The sequence below is a fragment of the Mesocricetus auratus genome, unplaced genomic scaffold (assembly GCF_017639785.1).
Source record: "Mesocricetus auratus isolate SY011 unplaced genomic scaffold, BCM_Maur_2.0 Super-Scaffold_15014, whole genome shotgun sequence".
In the NCBI taxonomy this organism is placed as follows: Eukaryota; Metazoa; Chordata; class Mammalia; order Rodentia; family Cricetidae; genus Mesocricetus; species Mesocricetus auratus.
The window spans coordinates 33,896,278-33,908,295 of record NW_024429186.1 but is presented as its reverse complement, the minus strand read 5'-3'; the positions used below and the strand labels follow the sequence as shown (position 1 = coordinate 33,908,295).

The following is a 12,018-nucleotide window of genomic DNA, read 5'->3' as shown; positions in this document are numbered from 1 at the left end:
CTTACCTTCTTTGTCTTTGAGCTTTTAAAACACACACACACACACACACACACACACACACACACACACACTGGCAACATTTTTATTCAGATTTAGTGATTTTTTTTCACATGTACTAGCTAAACTGGAACCCCAGTGCTGTGTATAGCGACTCAGACACAGATATCTAAGCATACAATGTTTGATTTGGGGCCGTGGTAGAGGAAGGGTAGAAGGGGAAGAGAAAGCCAGATTAAGTATATGGTTCCCATAACAATAGACCACTCCTTTCATGTGAGTAGGGGTAAACACAGGTGACAGGAAGTAATACTGACATCCAAGAAGAGCCTTAGACTCCCATTTTCCCAGAAAGGAGTCTATACATAGCTCTACAACTCTTGCCTTTAGGCCTACACCAGGAAGGCACATTCCCAAATGAATCAACAGGATGACAAATGTTCCCTGGTCCATGTGAGAAAGGACACCTTGGAGAGTGAGAGCTAGGCTGATATGGAGGCCTTAGAAGCTAGTGTCTGTCTTCTGAGGGCACTGCAGTGCTGCCCCTGCTGTAAAAGGACTGGCCATCGTTTTAGTGATTCTCACACTGACACAGGATGGGTTATAGAGGTAGCTAAATAGCTAGGTACATAGCATGCTTGCCACACAAACATGAGAACATGAGTTTGATACCCAGTACCTACATAAAAAGCTGGATACCGGTGTAATCCCAGCCCCAGGGATAGATACAGCCAGATCCCTGTGGCTCCCTGTTTAGTCAGCCTAGGCTACTCAGGGGAGCCCTAGGCCGATGAGAAACCATGTCTCAAAAACCAAAGTGAACAAGTGCCTCTTCAGAAATGACACCTGAGGTTGTCCTCTGACCTCCACATACACCTACATGTGCACACAGACTCACAAACACAGACACACACAGGCACGGGGAACCCTCAAAGGTCTTTAAAATCTGACTAAAAATCTTTAGCCTAGTACAAACATAGCCTGCTGCAGGCTGAGTTTAGTGCATCCAAAGACTGAGATAAGGTGGTCAATGGGGGGGAGAGAGAGAGAGAGAGAGAGATTTCTTTAAGAAAGGGGAGAAATGGAGGGAAGGAAAAGGAAAAAAGAAGAGGAGTAGATACAGTTTTCTGACATTTCCTGGAGGCAATTCCATTTCTGGACAAGCCTTCATTCATGTCATCAGCAATCCCAGCTAGGCTGACTGTGTCCCTCCCTCAATAGAGATCTAAGCCAGATGATACACAGCCCTGGGTCCTGCAGCTCCAAGCTCTTATTCGTTTATTAGACCTGCCCATTATCCATCAATTCATCAATCAGCAGGTTTATTGAGTGCCCTACTAGGCTTCACCAACCAGATCAATTTTTTTAATTACATCCAGCTTACACACATTCAAGCCCAGTAAACAAAATGAGCCCTCACACCCACTTGGAAATGAGCATGAGGAACGGCTGGCCCATGCACTCGCACTGCCAAAGTCCTTGTTGATGGGGGATCATCTGCTGCCCTCTGCAGATGGTGATGGTGTCACTGACCCACTGTCAATAGCAGGACAGGCTTTGAATGTTTTCCCAGACATGGGGAGCAATCTGCTTGGGTACAGCTACACTCTTCTCCAAGACCCCTGTCCAATAATATGAATTTCTAAAAAGGGTGCATGGGGAACAAATAGAAACCATGTCAAGGGAAATAAGCAGAGTCATCAAGCCTCCATCGTCCATGGACCTCCTAAGGCTATCCAGTGCTGAATTCCCTTCCAGATCATAGTTTCCTCAACCACCCCAACAGAGCGGGGAGACAAGTTGAAAGACCCAGGACCTCTGTACCTCATGTACCAGACCTCATGGTCCTGTTTATTCTTTGATTCTGAGAAAAGTTACATAGGATTTAAGAGATCATAGACTTCCTGGTTCGGGGTCATCACACTTGACTACTGGGCACTACCACGAGGAATCAAGAGCATAGGCATGCAGGAGTGAGTGCCCCATCCTGCCACCTCCTGTTGCTTCCAGTCATGTTTATAGTCCCAGCACCTAGAGCCAAAAGTCCCCAAGTCTTACGTCACGCCTGAATTTCAAGTAGGTTTCACAGTTTTCAGAATTCCCATGACTGATTAATTTCTAACCATGCAGATCTGTAGTCACCGTCTATATGTGTCAACCCACCATTCCTGACCTCAGGCTTCCCCTGTATACCTTTCCCTTCTACACTAGAGTAAAATCAAGTTCAAGGGCAGCCCACAGGTATTAAAGGACCTGAGGGCTTTAATGCCTAGGCTTTGGTAAGTAAAACTTCCGTTCTCCAGCTAGAGTGCTAGCCATAAACACTCACTCCCTTAACCTGCCCCAAGTCCTGTGGGTTTTTTTTCCCCGTTGTCTTTAGCCGGGGCTTCCTTCCCTAGAGGTCCCCTATCAACATGGTCAGCTGGGTTGGATGGTTGATTGCTTGGCCAGAGTGACTTCGACAACAATTAATCCACCTGTTTGGCTCTCTGTCTCTGTCCCTCTGTGCGTCTGCACACCTGTGCTGTGCTCTCTGTTGACTCTCTCTGCAGGGAAAGTCGCTGGCGGGCAAGCGCCTCACGGGCCTGATGCAGTCCTCCTGACGGCCCCCACCCCAGGGCCTGGGCCCGCAGAGCTCCCGGGCAGGCGGCGCTCCACATCCACGGACAGAGCTTCCTTGCGGGGAGATTTGGTCACTGTGAAGGAAAAGGAGTGAGGGCCACGGAGAGCACTGGTGGGGTGATGCGGTGGGTGAACGGGGAGACCAGAGAGAAAGAGCCTCGCGGTGCTGCGCCAGCTGGGGAGGGGCCGCTGTTGCTAGCCTCTTTCTTACACGGTCTCGCACCGATGCTTATTCTCTCCAAGGGCCCATTTCTAACGTGGTCAGAGAATGTTTCGTGGGGTTCCTGTCTGACCGGCACTTGAGATGCTACCCTCGCCTGTCCATTTGTCTGGGGAATCATGCCTCCCAGCAAACTCCAGAGGGATGAGTGGACCCGGGGACCACAGTATTATGCGTCACCTCCTTACTCTCTCTGACGCACTCACAGTGCTCACTGCCACCTGCCTTCGCCGCACTGGTAGCCACCCAGGGATAGTGGATGGACAGCAGACACTGCTTTCACATAAAATGTCAAAAATCACATCTTCATCACTAACGGCACGTCAGGTTCTTCCCACCCTTTCAACTGAGACCAAATTTTAAAGAAGTCTCTGGGGGTGTGGTGGCTACCCTCAAGTCCCATCTAATGTCCAAGAGTCCAGAGCTTAAAGAGATACAAGAGCAGATGACGGAGTGTATTGTTTAGTCGCTGAAAGTTCTGGTGACAGATTTTAAAAACATCATTTCTCCTTGTCTAATGATCCCCCCTTGCGCCTTGGTTTGTTCCCTCGAGTTTCACTTGAAATAAACATGGCCATGAACTCAGGGGCCATTGGGCTTCTCCTCACTGGTAGCCCAAGTTCCTGGAAGTAGGTGGATTGCAGGGCTGGCACCAGGCCTGGCCAGACTCTTAGTGGGTTAAGGCTCAGTTGTTCCTGAAGCTGAAACACAATATTAAATGACAGGTCCAGGCCAGAGTCGAGGGGTTCTCTTCTCAACCTCATTCTGAGGTCCCAGCCAAAGCACCCTATTAAACATAGTTGATCATCTAGGAAAGAGCAAACTGTGCAAGAACCTGCTAAACATCTGTGTTCTTCCCGTGTGTCAGAATGACCATTTGCCAACCTGGCTGTGAAGTCACGTGGCAGAGTGCCACGTCAGGTCCTGAACACATAGGAGGTGCTTAGCAAATGGTAGTCAGTAAGGTTTTCATTGTCATTGTTCTTGTGATTGCCACAAGCCCTCAGGCACCACTGTACTAAGCATCATGCTTTTAAATTCAAACACGGTCTCCCACACACGCCTGCCCTGCCAACACCTGTTAGGATGGCGATGGCCCATCTTTGGACCTATGTTGGCCATGGGTGAAAACTTTCCCTTGGGAGTACATAAACAGAGAAGGGAAAGAGAGAGAGAGAGAGAGAGAGAGAGAGAGAGAGAGAGAGAGAGAGAGAGAGAGAGAGAGAGAGAGAGAGAGAGAGAGAGAGAACAGAACGGAGGAAGGAAGGGAAGGGTAAAAAGGAAGAAAAGAGAAAAGCGTTGCTCATGAGAGCAAATTCACCAGCTGGTGACCAAAGGCCCAAGTGTTTGTTTAGTTTCAGCCTCCTGGGTGCATCACATGACCCATCTGCCTAGTCCCCACCTGCAAAGCCTGTCCAAACCTGCTTCTACACAACCCCAGATCCTTAAACTTTCTGTCTGTCTGTCACAGGGGAGCCACCACAGGCACTAAGATCCCCCACTAGAAGATTCCCAACCACTGCATCTGTTTCCCACTCCGTTCCTTTCTCCTTGAGATATGGTGAAAATAGGAGGAGGTCTCCAAAGGCGGCTGTGAACACCCGGACTCTCATCAGCTGCCCCGCTGAGCCTGGCTCTTTGTAAATACTAGATGAATAGTAAGTGAAAGAAATGAAGCTACAACCCATGTTAGGGGTCTCTGACTCGTCCTCTCTAGCTCCACTTCCTTTAAAATCTCTATACAGAACCCTCAGTTTCTGAACAGAATTGTAGTTCAGGTTAATCTCCACCCAACATGGCACACAGGAAACTTCCCTACCAAGGGTCCCCTAGGCTGTGCTGACACCAAGGCATCTCAAACAATGGGTACATCTGAGCCCTCAGTCATGCAGGACAAGGATTCTGGCTGCCTCCTGCCCCTCCCATGGACCACAGAACACATTCTAAGTCAGGCTGCAGCCTGGGTAGGGCAGACTTCTTGGCTGTGGCTTCTGTACCCTCTTTCTGCTGTTTCTGCACTATGCTAACCAGGAGACCGGCCCCACTCTGGAGGTCTCCACATGGCCCACCCAGAGCCAGGTATGCTGTAGTGCTGAGATGGAATGGGAGGCAAGTTTCTTAACACCCCCAGGGCACAGAGGAGGGAAGTGTCAGCAGAATAGAACCAAGGGCAGACACTTCAGATGGATTCCAGCCTGGAGCAATAAGTCCTCACAACAGGGGTGAGCTCAGTGTGTGGCCACTGTGACCTGTTCCTTAGTACATCAGGCAAGAAAGTAGAACAAAGCTTCTCCACTCAAGTTGACCAGCCCATGTCAGTTTGGCCTGCAAAGATTTGAAAAAAATTGGGTATTGGCCAGCTTCCCTTTGACCTGGTATACACAGACAGAAATCTACATGTTCGATAATCTTCAGGAACGTGGGTTCCTCTACCCCATTCTGGCCCCTAGAAGCCTGCTGGGCCCCATATAGTCTCTGAGATGAGGCTCTACCCCATGATGGCTTGTGGAGAAAATATCACTTTGGCAGCCCCCTGGGTCTTAGCAAGTGAACACACCAACGGCCCAGGTAGGGAACAAAAGCTGAAGTAAGTTTTCCCCGCAGGCAAAGAAAAGAGCAGGGAGATTGTACATCGAAATACCCTTGGCACCTAGACACCAGGCTGGTCCAGGTAGGCAGGAGAAGCAACCTGCCTTTCTAGAAAGTAGCATGTCAATTTCATTCCCCCTGGCAAACTGCTGCAGCGCCCCAGAAACAAAGGGAGGCCTAACCAACAGTGCAGTTAAGTATATTCCAGGCTTGGCCACAGCTCAGTAGCTAGGTACCAGGCTAGTGTCCAGGAAGAGCCTCTTGCAATGCTAAGTTGCTCCTTGGACTAGCCAACCTCATGGGACCTGCCCAACAGGATTCCTGGGATGCTCAAACTACCTCACCAACAGGATTCAGGACCAGGAGCCTGGCCCCTCCTCGCTTGTTGTGCAAGTTGGCGTTTTGTTTTGTTTTTTCCTGAAATGTGTTCTGTTCTGTTCCACATGTGTGGGCTTCAGAAAACAGCACCAAGAAGCCTTCCCATGAGTGGGAAAGGACTGAGGGCTGTTCATCTTTGGGCCCTGGAGAATTTATTGGAAGAAAACGTCCCAACAAGTTCCAGGAAATGGGAAACCCAGAGCTGGGGAGACACAAAGTGTCACCAGACTCTCAAAGGACGTGGCTAGGATGACTATGTGGGGAGGACCGTGGAGTAGTTGAATAGTTTTCAGATAAATCGCTAATAACTCACCACTGGACCCTCTAAAAGGGTGTGCTCATGTAACCATGGCAACCGCAGACGCCAGCAACTTACTCATTAGTAACACCCAGTGATAAGGCCTCCCCTGGGCAAGACCCCAGGGCCATCAAGTAGCAAAGTAGCAAATGTAGCAATAAGGGGCAGGGACCCTGAGGTGGCAGGATCCAAATAACTGGGGCTCAGCCTTCCCCAAGCCTCAGTGAGGGGGCGGAACCAGCTGCCACCAGCCGTCTGGGGTGCGGGAGCTCTGCCCACACCAACGGTCCCTGTCCTATAGCCTATGACCATTCACCGCATGATCACAGACACGTCGGAATGGCCTCCTCATAGTGCATGTGGTTCTCATTAATTTATTTTTCTGGAATTTGGGGACTGGACCCCAGGACCAAACATGCTGGAAACAGTCTAAAAATAAACAACTACTTGAACCCACTACAATCCAGTTAACTATGTGTGACTCTTTGGTTTAGGGGTCCTATGGGCAGAATGTACCTCTAGGACCAAAAAATAAAATAAAAAAACAAGAACAAAAAAAACCCCATACTATCTCTCCCTACTGTCACCTCTGGCTCGTCATTCCCCACCACACACATATACGTATATCTGTTTCCCTCGCCCGAGGACACCAAAGCAAGAGAGAAAAAGCAGATCATCCCAGTAGTTTGGGATGACAGCATCACCAAAAGGCTGCCACCACTGACTCTGCCGGAGTACCTTTGTCTGGGAGGTCAGGCTGCCCTGATGTCTGTACGCAGGAGTGGCCCTGTGACAGGGACCACTCTGATACCCTGTTAATTAAAGTCCTAGGCCTAGAGTCTGCTGCATACGGACCTCTCCTTACAGGGAGTCTTGGTTTCCTGAGCGACAGACAATCTCATTTCCCCACCGCTGCCTAAGCAGCAGGACACCCAGAGTCTGAAAATCAGGCTGCGGAGAGGAAGAAGAGAACAAAGTCACAAGGACCCTCTGGTAATGACAAGGCTGGCACCTCGCAGCACGCTTCAGTGGCAGGAATTTTGCTCCTGGAAGTAGGAGTGATTTCAGAGACGTGGGAGTGGATCCTCAGTCAAGTCTTTGTCTTTCAGTGTCAGGGCCATTTCGTCGCACAGCTCTCCTGATGGAGAAGGTCAGGTTCAAGGTGACACGTGCCCCATTCTGGTCTGTATCCTGCCCTGCCATCAGGTCCTGACTCACCCACAATGCCAGTGCTTCCCTGACTCCCTAGGCCACAACCTACCCCCACTGCCTCAGTGAACAAGATCACCACAATCTTTGTCCAACAAACGGTCACTGTGTATGCATACGACTCTACACACCTCCAAGAACAGGTAATTGTTCAGATTCAGGGTGGGAATTGCAGGAGGGACCGGTCAAAACCAAAAGGATGTATGGAAGCTACCCTGACAACTTCCTATCTCCGTCTACCTTTCTCGGGACCTACAAGGCATGAGGCTACCCTTCCCTTGGTGCAAGCTTTCTGCTGTTCACTGCTCCCAGCCTCCAGGGTACTCTTGAAGCCTCTAATACTAAGACTTCTCTTGGTATGTGACAGCCTGCAAACCCAGGTGTTCCTGGGACATGTCCCTTCCCAGGCCCACAAACTCACCCCAGCATGCCCCCTCCATTCCCAGGAACTCCTGGCTTCTTTGGTGGTACTATGCATGCCTGCAACTGCCAGGCTCATCTTTCTTCACCTTTTTTTTTTTTGCACCCAGAGTAGAGGTTGGGGGGCATCCTTGACTGCACCCTGAGGGACAGGCCACACAGCCGTGGCAGTGTCTCAGGGTCTAGTGAACTGAAAGGAGGGTGGGTTGGGAGGAGATGGGCTGGGCAGAGTAATCTGGCACACTCCTCCTGCTTCAGCCTCCTCAGAACCCTGAGTTAGACTGCCCAGGCCTGGCTTGTTTCAGCCAACAGAACAGGAAACCGCTACTGATTGCAAAGACTGAGTCAGGTAGTTGGTCTGGACATTTGCTTCCCAGGAGACGATCTGGAAACTAACAAGGACAGCTGGGCCCGAACCTGGCTCACAGCGAGTTCTCCTGAAATAGGCACTGGTGTGAGCACCGCATCTAAGATGAATTTGGGAATTGGTGATGATGGAAGAAGCCTCAAACAGGCAGTGTGCCCCTGTGGCTTGGAGTGCTGCTCCTTCCCACCAGCCCAAAGGCTATGGGTCCTTTAGGTCCTGTGTAGGCAGCTGCCTTTCTGTGACTGCCACAAACCACGTGCTGTTTTCTCAGTGGAAGTCGGCCCCCTCCCTGTGTCACTGGGATGACTTCAGGGGATCCCCAGCAGTATGCTTCAGTAACAGCAGAGTGGTTGACTACTGGGGAGGGTACCCCTCATTCAGACCCTGATGGAGGCAGAAACAGTAGAGAACACATCTCTATCAACAATTGCATTTGCCCTACAGACCACACAGCTCCTTCCTTGGCACCTGGATTCTGAGCTCACACTCAGAAATAGTTGGTTTCAGGCCAGACACTCAGACCCCTGACCTAGAAGAAGAACCAACACACAGGGCCTCCACCCCAAGAACATCTGACATCTAGAGGGACGAGACAGACATATGCCACCGCCAAGGGAGAGAGGTTTCAGTCCTGAGCAGCTGACCGTGAAGACAAAGCCCGCTTTTCCTTTCTCCCATTACATCATGAAAAGGATGTTTGACTTAAGAGAGGTGGGAGAGAAACTTTCAAAAGCAAATCAAAGCCTTGGATATCTCTTTCTGCTGTCCATGATCACACCTCGGAGAAAATCCATGCAGGTCAGCACCGAGAGAGGAGAGAGAGAGAGAGAGAGAGAGAGAGAGAGAGAGAGAGAGAGAGAGAGAGAGACAGACAGAGACAGAGACAGAGACACAGAGAGACAGAGAGAGAGGAGAGAGGGAGGAGACAGAGAGAGAGACAGAGAGAGAGGGAGGAGAGAGAGACAGAGAGAGAGGAAAGAGAGAGAGGGAGGAGAGAGAGGGAGGGAGGGAGGGAAGGAGGAGAGAGAGGAGAGAGAGAGGGAAGAGAGAGAGAGAGGGAGGGAGGAGAGAGAGAGGGAGGAGAGAGAGAAGAAAGAGAGGGGAGAGGGAGGAGAAAGAGAGAGGAGAGAGGGAGAGGAGAGAGAGAGATCACTTCTCTGCTTGTTTACTGAGTTGTAATTCATTTGTAACAAAACTCATCCCTTTTATGTGGAGTGTTATCAGTTCTGACAAACTTACACAATGATGTAATGCCCACAGGGGTGGTAGGGGAGCAAAAAAACCATCCCGATAAAGCAAGTCCATCGCCCCAAATGGTCCTTGTGCCCCTTGTAACTAATCCCTCCCCCACCCCTCCGTTCCTGGCAGCTATTGATCTGTTTTCTGACCCCGTGTTTGCCTTTTTTAGAAAACCACATAAAGGGAATGGTACAGTAGGTGACCTTTGAGTCTGGCTCCTCTCTCTGGGTTCAGTGCATTCCGGGCCATTTTGCTTTTATATGGAAAGAAACTGAGGCTCAGAGAGAGCAAAGCAGAGAGGAGCCGAAGGAGCAGCGCTTGGAGCACAAGCCCCCGCTGCAACGCAGCACCTGAGCCCCATCGGCCACACGTCAGCCAGAAGCCATTTTGTTAACCTCCTGAAATCTTCAAGCCCCTGTTTGAGAAGGCACGTGATCACAGGACCTGCAGCCCACTGAGAGACGCATGCTTTATTCATCTAATAGAAGCTTCTGGCTTGGAAACAAAGAGTAGAAACGCACCACAAGCGCAGGAGGCTGTAAGGGAGCCCGGGAGGGGTGCGTGGGGCGTGTTCCCCAACGGTGGAGTTATTCCCTCTCTTAACTCTTGACAGGGGTTCTGTAAGAGAGTAGGCAAAGGTGCTTCTCTGAGGGGGCAGCTGTTTACCCCATAGGCAGAGCTGGATCAACTCTGGGTGGGTGGACCCTTACCAATAGCTCTGCAGCTCCCTACGCCTCCCCCAAACAGATGGACACAGAATAACAGTGACAGCAGCGGGCTGGCAGTGACGGGCTGACACACAGCCCACCCGTGAGGCAACCAGGTAAAGGGAGAAGGCCGTAAGAACAGGCCAGGCAAGGAAGACACTGAGGGTCTCGCACAGACCACAGAGCCCAGAGCTTCCAAGTAATAGTGCTTTCTTTTTACAGCAGCACTGTGAACTCATGAATTTAACTATATTCCACGCATTGAGAGTGCCCTTTGTTGGACCAATTGAGCCCTGTAGTCATGACCTTGGAAGTCTTTGAGGTCTCTGTGGCTCCATGACAAGATAACCTAGAATCCTCATCATATACAATCACACATGGGGGGAAGCTGTGTTGGTCAGCAGAGAGAGAGATCTCAGAGGTGAAGGATGATACCCAGTGTTGTCCCATAATCTCCACACACAGCACTATGGCTCACATATTCCAGTACCACCCCCTCCTCCCCCACACACATACACACAGATACTAAGTCATGGGGTCCAACGGTAGAATTGGCCTAAACAAGCTGAGAATTCTTTGCCTCCAGAGTTACCAGAATCCAAAATTCCTTCCACAGTCAACCATCTCAGAGTCTGTGTTTGACAAAAGGGAAAAGAGACTGGGTGGCTCACACGAGGTTCCACAGGGCAGAGCAAAGCATACAAATTGTATTCCCTGTTCCCAGTCGTTAATGCCTCCCAAGGTCCTGTTCTCAGGCTTTCCCCTCCAGCCACTTCCCACCTCCCTTAGATTCTTCCAGATGTGCACAGTAGAAAGACACTCATTTCAAAGCTTAAGACCTAGATATGAGTACCCATGACAGTGTAATATTGCTATGAGGGCATATCCAAGGAAGAGCGTTGAGGGTCGAGAAATAAAGGCACGCACACATAGACAGTCGGCCTTTGCCAGTGCACTGGAACAGTTCAAAGGAGGAAACAATGGCCTTTTCGACAAATGGTGCCAGGACAATCAGATGAAATAGAAGTTGAGGAGTGACCCCGTCTTACACCATAGTCAGAAATCAGCTTACACAGATCAAAGGGCCCAGCTGTGAAACTTAGAACAATGGCATGTTCCTACATGACCTGTGAATTAGCCGGCAATGTCTTAGCTCTAACCTCCAGACACAAACAATAAAGAGGAGAAAACAAACCACACACAAACAACAAAGAAAATGGACGTCATCAAAATTACAAGTTGTTTTGCTTTATAGGACACTGTCAATGAAATGAAAGGACACCCCCAGACCGGACACAATTTGAGAATCATGAATCTGACAGATACATCTAGGATAGAGATAGAATTCTTGAACGTCAATAACAAAAGATAAAGGGTAGTGCTAAAAGATGGACAGCAGTGCTCTGAGGATTTCTCCAAAGAAGACAAGCAAGTGGACAGGGGCATAAAAAAGATCCCCAACATGGTGAGCCACGAGGGGAGATGCAAATAGAAACCAGAATGAAATACAGTTTCACACCCACTAGGCTAGCAATATCAAAGAAGACAGATAATAACAGATGTCTGTGGGGAAATTGAAACTCTCCTACAATACAGAGATGCAAAACTGTGGGAATAGTATATAAAAGGGTGAATCATCTTTGGAAAATGTATGGCAATTTCTTAAAAGTTTAAGCCTAGAGTTAATACATGACTCCCTCACTCTACCCATAGTTATTATACTCAGGAGAAATGAAACATACAAAAAATGCAAAATGCCTCTGTTCACAGCAGTGTGACTCCTAACAACCCCAAACTGGAAGTAACCCATATCTGACTACTGGAAAACAGGAAAACAAAATGTGTGATGTCCATAAGATGAAATATTATTTGGCAGTAAAGACATTGTGAAGTACTAGTGTATGATACAGCACAGGTTGTAATGAAGGACTAGTGTATCATATGACACAGGTCAGTCCTGGAAACACAATGC

General features: G+C 49.4%; 1 protein-coding gene across 8 annotated transcripts in view; it reads left to right on the top strand.

Annotated features, from left to right (window-relative positions):
* Positions 1-6,566, top strand: part of Rgs6 (regulator of G protein signaling 6) — a 515,997-nt gene extending 509,431 nt beyond the window's left edge. For 5 of the 8 annotated variants that reach the window (XM_040742791.1, XM_040742797.1, XM_040742796.1 and 2 more), the window contains one exon: positions 2,550-6,566. In XM_040742791.1, the coding sequence (XP_040598725.1) occupies positions 2,550-2,713 (164 nt within the window). In that variant the 3' untranslated portion in view covers positions 2,714-6,566. The remainder of the gene's footprint in view (positions 1-2,549) is intronic. The other 3 variants (XM_040742794.1, XR_005876224.1, XM_040742798.1) reach the window with 3 other exon arrangements.
* The last annotated feature ends 5,452 nt before the right edge of the window (positions 6,567-12,018 follow it).